General features: G+C 38.6%; 1 protein-coding gene across 2 annotated transcripts in view; it reads left to right on the top strand.

Moving 5' to 3' along the window:
• ntrk3b (neurotrophic tyrosine kinase, receptor, type 3b) overlaps positions 1-19074 on the top strand; it is a 374712-nt gene that overhangs the window by 319068 nt on the left and 36570 nt on the right. For both annotated transcript variants that reach the window (XM_038292890.1, XM_038292888.1), the window contains exons 13-14: positions 9056-9228; positions 15136-15379. In XM_038292890.1, the coding sequence (XP_038148818.1) occupies positions 9056-9228; positions 15136-15379 (417 nt within the window). The remainder of the gene's footprint in view (positions 1-9055; positions 9229-15135; positions 15380-19074) is intronic.

The raw sequence follows: 19074 nt of genomic DNA, 5'->3' as shown, positions 1-19074 counted from the left end.
TACTGTGTTAATTTATTCCAAACTATCCATTCTCTTATTTTTGTAACGTTTCTCTTGGCAGCACTGCTTCCATTACAATTATGTGGTTGCTATATTACTTTTCCAATCAGATTTCAGCCTTAATTCGTTGCTATGTCGATCCAATCTGCCCAGGGCTTTCAGAATCAGAAGTGCTGGCTGATCTTACCTTAACAATATTAATGAGGAATGTTTTCCTCAACCAATCAGATTTGAATTTTGCCTCGTAATCGGCCAGTTAAAGGGGCCTGTCCTAACATCACCATTTTCTGTCCTCTGATTGGTCAGTTAGAACAAAATGTTTGCAGCCAAGTTAACTTGGTGACAATCTGCATTAGATTTGCTTTTGTTAAAGGTTTTTCTGGCCTCAATGGCTGATTCAAAATGGAGATACTAGGACTTCCTGCACAAAGATAGAAGGATGGATTTAGTTTACAAATAATCCGTTTCTCTGTTGAGTGTGATCTATTTTATTTTCATGCTTTATGCCCGGTTTTATCTGGTAATTAGATGCATATGGAATATGAACATCTATTGATGTGGTTATAGAGTAGAGGATTGTGGTTGTCTTGTTTAATCGATCTCTGCATTCACCCTCACAATAATCTTACTCATTTATATCTGCACTGGTTACATTTCATATTTGAGTACTATTGGAGGCTTCTGTTATCAAAACATGAAAGTGGTCATAGTAACCCGTAGATACCCATTGTCACAAATTGACATCCATTTATATATTTATATATATATATATATATATTTATATATATATATATATATATATATATATATATATATATATATATATATATATATATATATATATATATATATATATATATATACAGTGTTGTGCCTGGACGCGTTGATTGAACGAAAGTTCATGAACTCGTTCATATTTTGGGCGAACGTGAACTGAACGTACTGCATTACTGCTGATGAACGTTATTGTGAACTCGTTCATTCTGGCGTCTGTGAACGGCACGCTCTCTCAGTTCAACTCCGTTCAATAGATTGCCAGATTTCTATAGAGTCCTCCAGGCGAAACCCCAGCTAAATCACACCGTAAACAGGCCTTAATATGTAGCGGGGAAAACACCCAATCTGGCAACACCAGCTACCAGTGTCGTAGCCTACAGCCGCATGCATCATCAAAACAAAATGCAGCGTGGAAGCCACAGCAGCATGGAGGCGACCCTGGATGCGACAAAGCAGCAGTATGATCAGGTAAAACAGTTTTATGACCAGGTGGTCGGTGAGGATGATGGCAACAATCTTACATTTCTCTGCAAACTTTGCCCGCCGGCTTTCAGTAAAACAAATCCGCACTTCAGTAACCTTAAATTCCTACCTCAGCCTGGTCCCTCAGTTTGTGTTAGTAAAATGTTCTTGAGGGTTTTACTATTCATGTAACTTGTTTGTTAAACCTACCTGGTATAATTTTCCAGAATTCCAGTATTCCTTTTTAGTATGTACTGAAATGGAATTTCAAATTGAAAAAAATATTAAAATTAAAAAAACATTTGCACCCTAAAGACTACTTTCCTGTTTTTCTTTTAATAATTGCTCATAAAAAAGACCATTCAAGCAGCACATTTTTCCTGATGTTTTTGAGAATATACTGTAGGGGTGAAAGCTGCAGCTGCTACTAGTGTGAAGTGAATGGACAGCAACAAAGCGTTAAAGCAACAATGGGGAAATGCTGTCCCCTCAATGCTAATGTAAACCCTGGTTGGATAAGGATTCAAAACTGGATATGAAGATGAAATCTGACGCACAGTTTCAGAGTTACAACTGATAAAATAATTGCTGTCTGTGGTTCTACAGTAGGCTATGGTGTTATTGAGCAATATATGAAAAAAAAAAAAAGAACTATGAACTAGTTCATTTTTTGGAACTGTGAACTTAGTTCAAAATTTTGAATTATGAACTATGAACTGAACTAGTTCATTTTAAAATGTGTGAACTGAACTTTGAACTAGTTCACGTAGAAAGAGAACTTTCCCAACACTGTATATATATATATATTTATATATATATATAGACAAGAAATAGATTATATATATATAGACAAGAAATAGATTCAGTTGAGGAGTGACCACTGAAGGCCTAGGTACCATTAGAGTCCTGCAATGGGTCGGGTACCCGCGGGTCCCCGACAGGTCACCCGCTAAAATGCTCTTTTGCGGGAGAAAAATACATAAGTAAAAATAAACGGGTCGGGGGTCGGGCGGATATTTTTTTAGTGCGGGCGGGTAGTTGATTTTTTTTTTTATGCGTGTGTTGTTATGGACATCAGAAATGTTATATTAATCAGGCACTGGGGTCATCCTTGTTGTAGCTTAAAGCCCGGGGTCGGGCGGATATTTTTTTAGTGCGGGCGGGTAGTTGTTGATTTTTTTTTTTATGCGTGTGTTGTTATGGACATCAGAAATGTTATATTAATCAGGCACTGGGGTCATCCTTGTTGTAGCTTAAAGCCCTGCCGGCAGTGTGGGCTTCCCTCCAAAAAGGCCACAGTCAGTGCATACACGTCTGCTGCAGTGTTAATGGCGCTGTTCTGCAGCGCAGCGTACTATAGCCTATTACTTGATGTTATAACGGGTCGGGTTGCGGGTTAAATATCAACGGGTCGGGTCTGGTTCAGATTTTAATTGAAGATATCCGCAGGTGACGGGTCAGGTTCGGTAGTCCTCCTAACGGGTTCGGGCGGGTGCGGGTTGGTAAAACTCGACCCGTGCAGGACTCTAGGTACCATATCCATAGCCCACCCACCCACTGCCCAGGTGTGGTGAAGATAAAGTGATAAAGTTAAAACTGAACATCAGAATGAAATGACTATGAGCATGGGATGGTTGCTGGTGCTGGTTGAGTTTGTCTAAACATTGCAAGCACTTTTGAACTACTGGGTTGTTGATGCAGAATTATTTTTTGTTAATAAAGAATAGACAAAAAAATCTGTGAACAATATCTTTTTATGTTGCAAAGACCAAAGGATATTGGACACAATGGATCTCAGACTAAAAAACATTAAACCTTGCAACAGATGGGCTAAACCCCAGATGTCAGCTGAATAAGAAACTCTTGGAACAATTCAAACTCTGGACTATAACAGATTGGAAAAACATTGCCCAGTTTGACCTGTCTCAAATGGGAGGGTCACCATTTTGTGCAAACAAAAGCAAACCTTGTGGTTTTTTATTGTTAAGGTTGATGAAGGTGGTGTAGCCATATTTTCTTCCTTTACTTCCCTTCGGATTATGGACCGTGTCACAAAGCTTACATCATGTCAAAAAGGTTTCTTGAACATAGTATTGAAATAACTGAACAGCAGTGGCTTCCACTGTCATTAGATCAATATCCAAAAGAGCATCTGTTAGATGTACTTATAAGATAAATATGTTGACCTCATTATGGTACTGAAACGGGAATTTGAGGTAGCTCTTAAAGTGAAAGGCTGGACAACCTAGTTCTTGTGGATCTCAATGCCCATGTAGTATTGGCCATTTAATATAAAATAAATGTTACCCATTTTGTATTTTTTTTTTTTTCATAAAATCAAACCAGCTGCACTGTAACCTCTCTAAAAGCCAAATGGAATTCACTTTTTTCTACCTGCACATATTCCTGTCTGTAAAGACACAGGAAGAGATAGAGGCTCTCTGAACATACCTGAAGGTCAACTAAGGGAACAATTCATTTCTGTGCTTTCCCCTAATTTATTGTTGGTGTGCAGTTTGAAGGTACTGCTATGGAGAAAAGCCCAGACAAAAGCAGTTTCTCAAGAGCGCTGTATGATTTGATAATAAAATTTTATTATTTTTTTTCATCTAATCTGTCATGCATCTCAACGCCAAGCACTATACTGTAATAGTGAAGCACATACAAGTAAATGTATTTCCATCCTAGGGTCATTCCAAATGTGATAATGTTAGCAGGATGCTTGGAAAACAGGACTCATGGCCGAGAAGATCAGAAGTGGCAATTCAGTGTATTTTCTTGTTGCTGATGAAGTGTCAAGAATCTCTTTTTTTATTTTTTTTCGTCAGGAGAAAGACTGCAATGATGCTTATAGCCGTTATTTATTTCCTTTTTTCTCACATAGGAGGCTTTACCTGACATCCCATCAAGAGTTGGCATTTTATGTGCTCTGCACCTTAAATGCAGGTTCAAGGCACCTATGTGCTTCATCGTATTACCAGTCAGATCAGGTTGTTTTGTGTGCAGTTCCTGCAGCTCCATTTTTCTTCCCAGAGCACTACATCTAGAGTGATTGTTGACCTCATCATCACAATATGTAGAAGATGTTGATGAGGGTAGAAAAAATAATTGCTATAAAACTAAATTAAAGATGGAATGCCTTGGAAATGCTGGCTTATCCAGCCTCGAAATTGAAATGTGTCTAAATAAAAAAAAACTAAGAATTTCCGCTCTGTCCATATGTGCCTGAATATGTTGCTAAAACTGGAGATGATGATGCATTTGGGGATCTTATCCACGGTTAAATGGAATAATAGGTGGGAGAAACGGGGAAAAACTCCAACCGAAGTAAATGTTAAAATATTGTATTTTCTACATACATATTCATTTTGTTTGACTAATTATTTTAATGATTTTAATAAAAAAAAAAAGTAAATTAGAATAAATAACATTTTAAGTAACTGCAATTTAACTTTTTAATCATTTTGCCTACAGCAAGTAGCTCGACTAATTTTCTGCTATTAACTTCTAGTTGCACCTGCGTCAATATCAGACTGATTGAAAAATATAATATAGATGTCAGCTTCCACCAAATAGGTAATAAGCTAATACGAAATGTATATATATTCACAGTATCTTATAAACGCAATATACAGGTGCTGGTCATAAAATTAGAATATCATGAAAAAGTAGATTGATTTCAGTAATTCCATTTAAAAAGTGAAACTTGTATATTATATTCATACATTACATACAAACTCATATATTTCAGATGTTTATTTTGTTTAATTTTGATGATTACAAATGACAACAAATGAAAATCTCAAATTCATCATATCAGAAAATTAGAATATTACTGAAGACCAATAAAAACAAAGGATTTATAGAAATGTTGGCCAACTGAAAAGTATGAACATGAAAAGTATGAGCATGTACAGCACTCAGTATTTAGTTGGGCCTCCTTTGGCCTGTATTACTGCAGCAATGCGGCGTGGCATGGAGTCGATCAGTCTGTGGCACTGCTCAGGTGTTATGATAGCCCAGGTTGCTCTAATAGTGGCTTTTAGCTCTTCTGAATTGTTGGGTCTGGTGTATTGCATCTTCTTCTTCACAATACCCCATAGATTTTCTATGGGGTTAAGGTCAGGAGAGTTTGCTGGCCAATTAAGAACAGGGATACCATGGTCCTTCAACCAGGTACTGGTAGCTTTGGCACTGTGTGCAGGTGCCAACTCCTGTTGGAAAATGAAATCTGCATCTCCAAAAAGTTGGTCAGCTGCAGGAAGCATGAAGTGCTCTAAAACTTCCTGGTATGTGGCTGCGTTGACCCTGGACCTCAGAAAACACAATGGACCAACACCAGCAGATGACATGGCACCCCAAACCATCACTGACTGTGGAAACTTTACACTGGACTTCAAGCAACGTGGATGAAGTGCCTCTCTTCTTTTCCTCCAGACTCTGGGACCTTGATTTCCAAAGGAAATGCAAAATTTACTTTCATCAGAGAACATGACTTTGGACCACTCACCAGCAGTCCAGTCCTGTTTCTCTTTAGCCCAGGCAAGACGCTTCTGACGCTGTCTGTGGTTCAAGAGTGGCTTGACACAAGGAATGCGACAGCAGAAACCCATGTCTTTCATACGTCTGTGTGTGGTGGTTCTTGAAGCACTCACTCCAGCTGCAGTCCACTCTTTGTGAATCTCCCCCACATTTTTGAATGGGTTTTGTTTCACAATCCTCTCCAGGGTGCGGTTATCTCTCTTGCTTGTACACTTTTTTCGACCACATCTTTTCCTTCCCTTCGCCTCTCTATTAATGTGCTTGGACACTGAGCTCTGTGAACAGCCAGCCTCTTTAGCGATGACCTTTTGTGTCTTGCCCTCCTTGTGCAAGGTGTCGATGGTCGTCTTTTGGACAACTGTCAAGTCAGCAGTCTTCCCCATGATTGTGTAGCCTATAGAACTAGACTGAAAGACCATTTAAAGGCTTTTGCAGGTGGTTTGAGTTAATTAGCTGATTAGAGTGTGGCACCAGGGGCCATCAATTTTGAACCTTTTCACAATATTCTAATTTTCTGATATGATGAATTTGAGATTTTCATTTGTTGTCATTTGTAATCATCAAAATTAAACAAAATAAACATCTGAAATATATGAGTTTGTATGTAATGTATGAATATAATATACAAGTTTCACTTTTTAAATGGAATTACTGAAATCAATCTACTTTTTCATGATATTCTAATTTTATGACCAGCACCTGTAAAGTACAAGATTTTCAATATTTTTGCAGTAATTGCACAATTGTTTTTTATTGAAATTTTAAATAAACTTAGTGAAATGATGACGCATTTTGTTTAAAATCTTTTGTATTAATAGGGTAAAGTGGAGGATTTTTCTCTTAACTACTGGGGAAAACATCAGTTCTGACACACAACAGGCAGCTAATATTAGGATGTAATAAATACACACATCATCAATGATAACTATTCTAACATAAGCATAACTGCTCTGAGTGCAAAAGATTTCACCCTCAGTCACTTTAATGGAAGGGTGTAATTTGTTTGGTCTTTTTAACACTCTGCTTGTCCACATGTTTTTAAAGCTCATTGAGGTGTGTAGGATGTGTATATATATATATATATATATATATATATATATATATATATATATATATATATATATATATATATATATATATATATATATGTGTGTGTGCAACTATAAATATATATAATGTTAAGTTTCCTGTTATGACAAAGCCTATGTGTTTTTATACTGACTGATGGAGAGCCGTGGCTCATTTTAACCCCTGGCTGCCAGAGCACAGCAAGTGCAAGTCACAGCCTGTCGCACTAACAACCAGGGAGGAAAAGCAGCAAACAACAAACTAGACATAAAGAAGTAGAGGGAGTAATATTTGTCCAGGTCTGTGGCTGCCTAGAGGGTGTATGTCAGAAAACTGTAAAAGACTCTGGTATATTTAGCATTTTTATGCAGTCAGGCTACAGATTAAATAGGAACTGTTGAACTGAGCTGTTTAAAAGTTGTCAACAAGGAAGGGCAGATACTACATGAACAAAGTCTATTTTATTTTCTTTTACAATTCAAAGCTGTTGTATTAACAGACTGACCTAAATACGTGGCTACTATAATTTCAGGTTACAGAGAATAAGTGAGCTGTGTTTTCAATATTTTATACATGCTCTTGTTGGTTGTTTTCATAGTGTTTTCATAATAAATTTTCATAACATATAGAGAAGCCAGTTTCCTTCTTCTGAATTCCAAGATTCGAAAATTATTGTCATCTTCTTGAACTTTCAGATGGCCAGTCACTGAGCCTGGCCTGGATCTGCCTGAGGTTTCTTCCTATTTAAATCACTCTTTTTCCCTGTTATTAGCTGACTAGCTAGAAAGCCCAGAGATACGAGAATTTTCGTCAGCCTCCAGTCCCCCCAACAGTACTTCACAACTCATGAATCCCTTTTAAGATGTAAATGTACCATTAGCGCTGTGGTGGGAGAACCACTCCACCCCCTTCAGTTTCGATTTTAGCTCAAGCCTCTCTCATGAGTGTTTTACTTGAGAGCAGGGGAGGAAAAAAATCATATTTGTAATTAAATATAACTAGGTCTGCGTCATCAGTGTCGCCAACACCAGAATGATTTCAGACAGCGGGGCCACCAGCGCAGCGATCAGACGATAACCGATCTGTACAATAAAAATAGCTGCATGAGATGGAAAGCAGCAACAATATTTATACAATAATGACCATCTGTCCTATTTATTAGGGGGCAAATACAGCTCAAGTCACTTCAGCGCGGGGTTTGTGTTAACTGGTAAATGGGACAATTGTAGCTTCATATGTAGTGCTTTTCCCTGGGTAAAATAAATGTTACTACTGTTTGTCATTTTCTAAGCTGAAATATTGAATGACATGAAAAGGTGAGACAAGAAAACATACAATTGTTCTCTAAGTTGTTCTTTCTTTCAAATAGTGAGCTTTGCAATATAAATGAGTCTGTTGGTGAATGGACAATATAAATAGGCTCTGCCTTCCCTTGTTGGAAAAGCATGGTTATGACCTATTCTCAGCTCAGGACCTAGGACCTGTATGATATCTGGTTGTTCAATACTTTTGCCTAAATAAAAGATTTAGATATGACCTATCAATATATTCCCTGCAAAAAAGTCTGATGTTGCAGGGGCAGGTAATGAAAAGTGCTTGGAGCATTACAATAAGGACAGTTAGCAAGGTAGAGTGAATACACAAACTTGAAGAGGGGAGGGGGGCTTGCAGAAAAACTGGAATTCTCTGGGACTTCTGGTGTTAAAGGGAGCTTTTCCTCTCCACCATCGCTGCATGCATGCTTAGTGTGAGGTACTGCTGCTGATCAACCAAACAAGTTGACAAATGTCCCTTCATACTCATCCAGGAGGAGCCATTCCTGCCAAGTCAACGATTCAATGGAATGAACTTGGTTTAATAAATGATGGCTTATTTAGTGCCTCTTTAACCAGACGCTGGTTCTGTTAGTACTAAAGCTGGATACAAAAAGGAGAACATGATAAATTGTGATCTGATCTGTAGACAAGTAAAAAACAAGAAAACGAGTGACTGTCCTCATGTAATCTTTATCCTTTTTCTTTTTTTTTTAAACCAACATTATATTCTCTGTTCAAGGCTTTCTCTTAGCCTATTTAGAGTGAAATAAAGCTGTTGAAAAATTATCCAACATTTTTACTGAAAGAATGTTTCAAAGAAACTGGTATTGATTTCTCCAGAGGTTGGCAAAATAACTACTTTGTTTCAACATTTTCATTTCCTCCTTCAGACACTGAAAGATCCCAACCTGTCAGCCAGGAAGGACTTCCAGAGGGAAGCAGAGCTCCTGACCAACCTGCAGCATGACCACATTGTTAAGTTCTACGGAGTCTGTGTGGATGGAGATCCGCTCATCATGGTGTTCGAATACATGAAGCATGGAGACCTGAACAAATTCCTAAGGTCAGTGTTTCACTAGATGTGCATAAAAATAAAAATAGTCATTATCAGTGATGTTGCTGGCATGGCTGTTTCTTTTAACCTTGAAGTAACCATATTAATATGTGTAGAACTCAGTTGAGATCTACATTATCAAGCTGGGATGGCTGCCGAAAAGTCTGTTCTTGAAAATTAGTGAGGTTAAGTACTGCACAGTACAGTAATCATGAGGTTTCAGGAATGCACCTGGAATGACAGGTGGGACGTGTTTATAGAATAATAAACCATTGTTGGATGTTTACGGAGATGTCTTCATGTTATCGTTCAACGATTGTTCTGACAAACCTTGGCATAAAAGGCGTTTTAAGCAACACAAAGTTGATTATTGAACTTTGTCAACCCTCTAATGAAAAGACTTTGCAAGGAAAATTGACGGATGTGGTATGCAACTTGTCAGAAGATGAATCAAAACCATCACAAATTTGCAGGTCATACTTGTGACAATTGGAGAAAACAGAGGTGGACAGGTGAGTCCTCAGAGTAGCCATGTTTGTAATGCCCTAGCATGGCCCTTCTGTCGTCATTCATGTTCTGCCCCAAATAACACTGCTGGCATGTCATTGGTCCGACTCGCTGGTGGTTACGAGACAGATGTATTAGTGGGAGTCCTTCAAGATGGATTTGTTGTGAGAATGAAAATTCTGATTTCATGACAATCAAGCTTACCAGACAGAGCTTATGATTCTTTGTCCATACCACAGAAAGTACCTTCTGTTTAGATTCTCCATATTCTCCTAGTTTGGATTTTTTTTAGATACTTAGAAATTGAGATTCAACTTCAATAAGGAAGTCAGAAAAGAATATTTAGAAAAGCGGTCAAGAAGCCAATGGTAACTCTGAGGATCTGCAGCGATCCAAAGCTTAGGTGTTCTGTCTGCAACATTACTATTACTGTTCCACAAGGTTTGCCATGGTTTTGAAAACATCCATCCATCCATCCATCCATCCATCCATCCATCCATCCATCCATCCATCCATCCATCCATCCATCCATCCATCCATCCATTTTCCGTCATGCTTAACCCTGCTGAAGTCGTGAGAGGTGCCGGTCGTTGTAAAAACATCCTGTGGATATTTCACTTCTAGTCAAACAAGTCTAGGAGTTAGAATGGCCCAGTAAAACTCAATGTTTAAATCTAAGCAAGGATCTGTGGCAAGATGATAACCATGCACAATTCCTTTAAATCCAGTCTGAAAGAGCTATTTCCCAAACAAGAGCACTGCGCATAACTTATAACACCAAGGCCATGTTGAAACATGGTGGTGATGGAGACATGGTCGGGAAAGCTTTATTTCAGCTAGGGCAGAGTTCAACAAAATTGATTTTAAAAAAATTACTGGATCTAAATATGAGGCAACAGTATAAGGCAAAAATGAAAGTAGGAAAAAGTAAAACCCTTAGAGCAGCACGGATTAACAGACCGTGGTCCAGATTTGGACCCACCTGCTGGCTAATCCGGACTCAACTTGATTTAAGACATTTAGAAATTAATGCACGTTGTCCGACGGCAGTGTCTAATTTCTCTTGCACTGCTTCTCCTGTTAATATGGTAAAGCCCCCTGGAGCGTCCGAGACCAGGCTACACGTGATAAAAATTAGCCAATGAGCTGCTGTCAGTCTGGGTTGATGCTGCTGCTACTTTTAGACACAGCAGGCAAACCAGTGGCAAGCCGGGCGATGGGAAAGAAGGAGAAGATGATGAGAAAAAGAGAGCAGAGAAAGTGTGGGCTGCTGGAAGAACTGTGGTGAACTGGTGAAAGAAAATTGAAATGGCGTGCTCAAAGATGATCCTGCACATTTAGAGGATGTTTGGCTCAACCTGCTGCTGTGAAGCAGGATTCTCCACCATGAACAGAATCAAAAATAAATATGGATCCAGACTCAAAATGAGCTCCTTGATATGTGCTTTAGAATGGCTTTGTCTCCATTTAAACCAGGTTTAAAGCCTTGCAGGGCAGCATAAAGCCCACTGCTCTCATTAAGACAGAAAAAGTTCAGGTGTTTTTTAAAATATGTGAATCAGGAAATTGTCCATATACCAAACTGAAGGATTGTTGTTCTTTACTTAAAAAAACACTTTAGATTTTAAAATGATAAAATTTTCTTTCTTCTTTTATTTTTTTTAATTTGACAATTCAATATATAAAATGATTGCATAAAAACCTGCTTTTCATTTCAGTGTTAAATTCTTTTTAAATTTACATATTATGATAAAAAATGTCTCCAAACCTTTACCGGTTGATGATTTTCTTTATTCGGACCCCAGTGATTTTTAATTGATTACCCCTTTCTTAGAGGGATGCAGATGAGCAAAGCTGATGATAAATAAATGTTTTATAACTCCTGTTGCAGTAAACGGTGGATATATGCCAGACTTTTTATTTTTAAGCAATAGTTGTTAATGTTAATAGTAGTTAAAATGGTATCCTTTCCATTTCCCGTAGTTATGCACTCCTATTACTACACCTAGTAAAATCACAGTAAGTTAGTTTGAAGTTTTCTTTTTTTATGAAATTATATGAAAAAGTTTGAGATACAAAAAAACTTTACATGGTGATTAGTTACAAATTGTGAGACATGAATTGCTTTAATGGAAAAGTTTACCAGGAATCCAAGACAACTCAAAGTCCCAAAGGTGCTAAAATATCAGCCCCCTCACCGCTGTCTGCGTCCAACAACATCCATGCTGCAGTGTTTTTGTTCCATATTTGTCAGGCTGCAGTGAAGGAAACGACCTCCGATAAGCCGCAACGAAAAAAGCGACACCACGCTCCGACAGCGGGCGCTTTGGTAATGGAAGGCTTGACTGGAGCTGATGTCAGTGCGCTCGAGAGGAGTGAGAGATAGAAGCGTGCTATTTCAAGTGCAATGACAGTGGCTACAGCTATGTGTGTGTGTGGTGTGTGTGTGTGTGTGTGTGTGTGTGTGTGTGTGTGTGGTCTTTCTTGTTTTTAGATCTTCAGCAGTGGATGAAAAGATGACATGTTATGATTGAGAGTGAGAGCGAACACGTGTGTGCGCGTGTGACTCAAAAGTGTGTGAAGATTTTCAGACGGGAAATCATTCTTGAAATGAAAGGCAATGTCGCGAGTGATGAAATTCTTTCATGCAAAGTGCAAGATGGGGTCTGATTCTTCATCTGCTGGCCCCTTTGGTCACATTTAAAAGATGTGATGTTCACTAAATCAATGGGAGTGAATCAGATCAGATGTTTGGTTCTGACTCAGGACAGCCTGTATCTAATCATACACTGCTACATATGATGTGGGTAGGGGGCACACAAAAGAGTCATAAGAGCATCTATCCAGTTCCCCATTGCCATTGCACACCTCAGGGAAAACACAAAATGGGTTAAAAAATTCCAGGGATGGAGATTGAAAGCCGGGCTGACAGAGCAGAAGAGCATCATGCTTTCCCTGAGCGCTGCCTGCTCGGTGCTCATGCTGACAGGAAGGTGATGCGAACAGCAGGGACTCTTCACAGGAAATGAGTTCTTCACTGTTACCCAGAAACCTGCACTCAGCCTGTTCTGATAAATGCACATGAAATTCCAGAGACCCACTATGAATTCCTGACATGTTTGAAAAGTCAAAGTGTTGCTTTGAAGCTCAAATTACAGCCAGAGAATTAATCAGAATGGTGCAGGGGAAGAACAGTTTATCAGTGCCATTAAAGTAGCCCGGGCGCTTGCAGGTTCAAGTTAATTTGTTAATATTTCCCCCATTTTTCTCTTTATTATGCAAATTCTCCTGAACAAGTGGAATAGGACATGAATGTGTTTTGGATAAGGCTTTAATAATGTGGCTTTGGGTTACTGTGTTAAAGGGCGCTCTTTTCAGCTGAGTGGAATAAGCACCCAGTTACAAACATTAGCTATGCTCCTTTTTAAGCTGAATTAACACAATCCACAGTGCCTTTCATAAGCAATAAACTGCACACTTCAGTTCCTGCAGAGACACTGCAGTACTTCCTGCTGTGGTACAGATAGGAACGAGATACTTTATGCTGATAAAGCATGTTTAAAAGAAAAGGATTCATTCTCACAGAACTTTTTAGACTTTTTCATAATATGACCACGAATTAAAATAAAACCAACAGACATAAAAAATTGTATATTAGTTAAGTGGCAGTCATTATTTCTCTGATTTTTACAAAAAGAAACTGAGAGTTCCTATTTGGATAGTATATGTATGTATAGCTCCCTTTATTTTATTACTCCTAATTAAAGTTTCAATAGATTGTACCTGGGGGTAATTTCACTGAAATACAGGCAGTGGTGATTGCATACTGTAAATGGGGCCATAAAACCCATGCAAAAAACAAAAACAAAAAAAAACACTGCACCTCTTATCTAGAATCGTTGAAAAGATCTGACTTCAAGTGTTAAAAATTTTGGATTTACAGGGGTGGATGGCAAACATCCATCCATTTCCCATCATGTTTTCATGTCTTAATTCTCATCTTACTTCTTTTCAAAGAGTCATGAAATGTTTATAATGTCAGTCTAATCATGATTTCATCTTTTAGCCTCTGATGAACAAATATGAAAAAATAGCTTTCTTGCTGAACATCTGAAGTGTTGGACATGGACTAATTAGAATATCTATCTATCTATCTATCTATCTATCTATCTATCTGTCTGTCTGTCTGTCTGTCTGTCTGTCTGTCTGTCTGTCTGTCTGTCTGTCTGTCTGTCTGCCTGCCTGTCTGTCTGTCTGTCTGTCTGTCTGTCTGTCTGTCTGTCTGTCTGTCTGTCTGTCTGTCTGTCTATCTATCTATCTATCTATCTATCTATATATATGTTTGAATATATGTATATCCTTGATTAACTAGGTAACTTTTCTCGATAAATTAATGAAAGCCTCAAAATGTACTTTTCTATTATCTGGAAAATTGTAAACAAATTATAAACCGCTGGTTGACCATTAACTAATGCTGAGGTTGTTAACAGTTTCTAAACATAGCCTCAGCAGTATAGTTCATGTTAATAAAGTTATGAGGATTTTAGAAGTGTGCTTAAATAATTACGATCTGAGTATTAAGTCAAAACTAGATAAGGTTAGATTTTGGAAAGTTATTTACTAAATTCTTATCATTAGGGAATTCCTTTGATGTAACCTACAAGCTGCCTGTTAAATAGATGAATATTGTTTGAGCTAAGAGGTCTAAAATTAGTGAACGCTTACTCATTGCTGATAAATTTGCCATGATAACCATCCATTTTCTGTCATTCTTATCCCTGCTGGGGTCAGGAGGGGTGCCGATGCCTATCTCCCGCTGCCTATGAGCGAGAGGCGGGGTCCACTCTGGACCATTACAGGGCAACACAGAGACAAACAACCATTCACCTACACACTCACACCTTAGGAGAAATTTAGAGAAGCCAATTAACGTAATAGTCATGCTTTTGGACTGTGTTAGGAAGCTGGAGTACCCAGAGAGAACCCAAGCATGCACAGGGACAACACGCAAACTCCACGCAGAAAGATCCCAGGCTGGGAATCGAACCCAGAACCTTCTTGCTGCAAGGCAGCAGTGCTATCCACTACGCAGCCCGGAAAAGCAAGCCTCTAATACAAAAGCGTTTTGCTGGAAAGAGCTTGTGGGATAAGATACAGTAAAAGTTCACCCAGGTGGTTAGACTTTTACCTTGAAATAGAACCAAAGTCACATGGGAAACATCAGTACTGCAATGAAACGGCAGCAAACATGAATGATTTTGCAAAATTTTCAGTTATTGTAAAATATCTTTTCCCCTACACTGTTTTTTAAAATCTGGTTATCATAGTAAGTCTCTAAATTTGACACAATGCATCAATGTCGTCATTACTGCCTTAGTAAATCCATCTGAATTGTTTTCCCCAACTCAGAGCCCACGGCCCTGATGCCATGATATTGGTCGACGGCCAGCCGCTGCAGTCCAATGGAGAACTAGGCCTTTCCCAGATGCTGCACATCGCTACTCAGATCGCCTCAGGCATGGTCTACTTGGCCTCCCAGCACTTTGTGCACAGAGATCTGGCAACTCGCAACTGTCTGGTTGGAAACGGCCTCCTGGTCAAGATCGGAGACTTCGGCATGTCCAGGGATATCTACAGCAGTGACTACTACAGGGTAAGCCTAAGCCACTGTAACATTAAAGAACTCTTTGTTTTAAAGCACCACAATGACTGAGACTGAAACAATAAGACGCTTTTTGATGTCTAAGGAGAGGCCAAATGTCCTTGAGCAGACAAAATACCATGGAAACTCAATGCTAATGAACTAAATTTAGTTTATAGTACTGTTGGTTCTTAATTGGGCTGAAAACAACTCTAAATCAGGCCTCTGGGGCTCTCAACTAAAAAGTTAATTCTAATGGTTTGGTAGCTGTTGCTCTCCTGTGTTTTGTTGTTTATATGTTTATGCTTCTATTTTTCCTCTTCTAAGAAGAGTTAAGAGCTCTCATCATCACCAGTGCAGCCTCGGGGCCTCACAACACGCCTCTTGCATCCTGGGTGGAGGATGGGACGCTTTAGCCGCGTGCTAAGAGACAAGCTTGCTGAGCCTGCAGTGGGATGCTCAGGGGCTTGTTTATATTGCTTGTGAATCCTGTCTCCTCTGCTGTTTAACACGATTAGCAACTATGAATGCCTCAAACCAGACGACAAAAACTATGTGGATTTTAATTTATTTATTTTTGGCTGCTTTGCTGAGCAGATGATCGCTACTGCAAATCTTTCTGCCTCAAATAGCTCCTTTTTTTAAAAAGGCTCAAGGTGTGCCTGATAGTGTTTCCCCGGCATGACAGATTGGCCAGTTTGGATGCTGTTTGGGGCACTGCTAGCCTCTATAGAGCGCTACCATACTATGAGAGTTCAGCCTCACACCCATAAAATCATTTGTTCAGAAATTTAAAGGCTAATGGTTACTGTGGCTGACTCTTAGCTTATCCATGCATGCCATCTGCCTGCTCGTTATATACTCTCATAAAAGCAGAATAATTGCTTGAGTTTTAAAGATTTTGCAGCAGGATATTGTTTGTCATGTTTGATATAAACTGAAGAGTTGAAGACGGGGGCAGCAGAACTCCTGGCTACCTGACTCTGCAAAGGAAGGCAGTTCTTCTTTGTTCAATTATATTTAAAAACTACTCAGACCAAATTAGAAACCAAAACAGCATAAACACATAGATTTCTGTTTTCCCCTTAAAGCTACAGTGTGTAATAATTACAGGCATATAAAGTCAGAAATTTAATATATTATACATAACTATGTTATTTATCATCACCTATGAGCTCAGCCTTTTAACCATAATATTTGCATTGCCTTAGAATTCGTTATTTATAATTACATAGGAGCGGGTCTCGCAGCCATGGAGGCTGACATCTTTGCGCTACGGCAGCGCAGAGGCAACAAACTAGCGATTGCGAGATCTCCCATGACGCTCAAAAATAACTACGGCAAGTTGAGAGAGATTAACTGAGACGGTACTGAACAGTAGATGGCAGTATTATGCCTGAGAAGCGTTTAGTCTGCCTGAAACCAAAGAAGAAGAAGAAGCAGGTATACTGCGCCTCAGTAACAAGAAAGGTGAACAAGGCGGCAGGCGTGAGTGACTTTGCAAACTGTTTGGCACTGTGTGGCCAAACATCAGACGAATGGAGGATCATGCCTACTCTGTATCACAACGAAAAGCGGCGGACACCGAACCCCCGTCATCTAAGAAGCGGAAACACGACGAGAATAAACGCAAGCGTGACAAGAAACGGCAAAAAACACGGATCAACATTGGCACGGCATTTACACGATGGAAGTCACTGATGGAGGAAAAAGGTTTTCAAAGTGACGCTCAAGTTGCCAGTTTTCTCTTGGACAGGTAATTAATCCTACACACACAATTGTCTAATATCACTGCAGTTTTTGGAGTACAGGATGCTCAGACCTGTCTAAAACAATAACATGCTGCGTGATGATGCTGTTACTCTCCAGTATACTTATTCAGCAACGTCCCTGACGTTTCACAGGTAATGATTCAGTAATTTTCTGTAAAATAATTTTCTGGATATATACCTCGGTTACTTCTCTCCGGCTCCTTTGGAGATCTTCAAGCCTTTCCTCCTCTGCTCTCACCCCGCTGGCTCCCCTCTCTCGCCTGGCCCTAGCTGCACGGCCTCCCTGCCTTCGCCCTCGTCCTCTCCCTCGCGTTGTAACCCCCGTGCCACCAAAATGACTTGGACTCTGTAAACGGGGAATATATATTCTTCCAGCGAACACAATCTCGCTGTTAAACTAATGACTACAATTACTTCGTCTGTTTATATCACCATGCAAAGCAGCTCACCAAAACGTCACAACGACGTAGAAAAAATAACGGGTATATTTATTATCTTAAGTCTACATGAAATCTATACCCTACACAGACTAATGAAATACTATCTGTAAAATTATCTATGTAAACAAACCTCATCACTTGAGAGGGTAGGTGATGTGGACGTCGTAGAAGAAATTTTGTCCCGTAACGCTCGCCGTACTGTTGGGGGGGAGAAGCGGTGGGGGGGAGATGTTCATGTTGCTGCGGTCTGTAGTCTGACCGCTAGATGTCGCTGAAAATTACACACTGTAGCTTTAAATTTCATTCTGCTTTTTGCAGCTTAAGCCTTATGACATACTCATTTGTGACCTTCCATCTGCCAAGCAATATTGAACTCTTGGCAGCTTCCTTCAGGTCAAATTTAATTTAAACCATTATCAATGGCATGGCATCAGTCTTCTTTGGCTGTTGTTCTTTGTTTTGTTTTTTTAAATTAAAAGAAATTTTCTCATTGTTCCACAACTCTTGCATCTTAAACCTTTAGGAAGTCATCCCTGCACTATCTGCAGGTTTGTCTTAATTTTTAAACTTATTTTTAAAGAGTAATGACATGTTTATAGTGACAACCTAATCATGATTGCAATGTCATTCATCGTTTAGCTTCTGATGAACAAATTTCTAGCTGACAGTAAACTTAAAAAATGTTAAACATGGATTATTTAGAACCATATATTTAATTCTTGATTAACTTGGTAACATTACTCGATTAATTAATGAAAGCCATAAAATGTACACTACAAAAAACTAGAAATCTAAATAAGTAATTTTTTCTTAAAATAAATGCATTTTTTCTTGAATTGAGGAGGTACACTGCAAAAACGATCTAAAAATTAGTAAAAAATGTCTTAAATTAAGTCTATTTACCCTTAATTTGAGCAGGTAAATGAGATAGTTTGCCAACGGAATGAGCAATTTTACTCTTAAAATCAGATATTTAGATAATATGCACTTGAAATAAGACAATGCAATTATGTTTTCTAATTTTAAGTGTAAATTGTCTTGTTCCAATGGCAAAATGTCTCCTTTACCTCCTTAATCCAAGAACAAATGCACTTATTCTAAGAAAAAATTACTTATCTAGATTTGGATTTTTTTCCAATTTTTTTTGCCAATGAAACAAGACAATTTACATTTAAAATAAGAAAAAACAACTGCATTGTCTTATTTCAAGTGCATATTATCTAAATATCTTATTTTAAAGAGTGGGGAAAAACACTCCATTGGCAAATCATCTTATTTAACTGATTAAATTAAGGCTAAATACACCTAATTTAAGAAATGTTAACTTATTTGTAGATCCTTTTTGCAGTGTCCTTTGCATTTATCAGGAAAATTGTAAACAAATTATAAACCGCTGGTTGACCATTTACTAATGATGAGCTTGTTAACAGTTTCTAAACATAGCCTCAGCAGTATAGTTCATGTTAATAAGGTTATGAGGATTTTAGAAATGTGC

The sequence above is a fragment of the Cyprinodon tularosa genome, unplaced genomic scaffold, assembly GCF_016077235.1.
Source record: "Cyprinodon tularosa strain WSP-4 unplaced genomic scaffold, ASM1607723v1 ctg319, whole genome shotgun sequence".
Classification (NCBI taxonomy): Eukaryota; Metazoa; Chordata; class Actinopteri; order Cyprinodontiformes; family Cyprinodontidae; genus Cyprinodon; species Cyprinodon tularosa.
The sequence above is the reverse complement of the archived record's forward strand: the minus strand, read 5'-3'. Positions and strand labels throughout refer to the sequence as shown.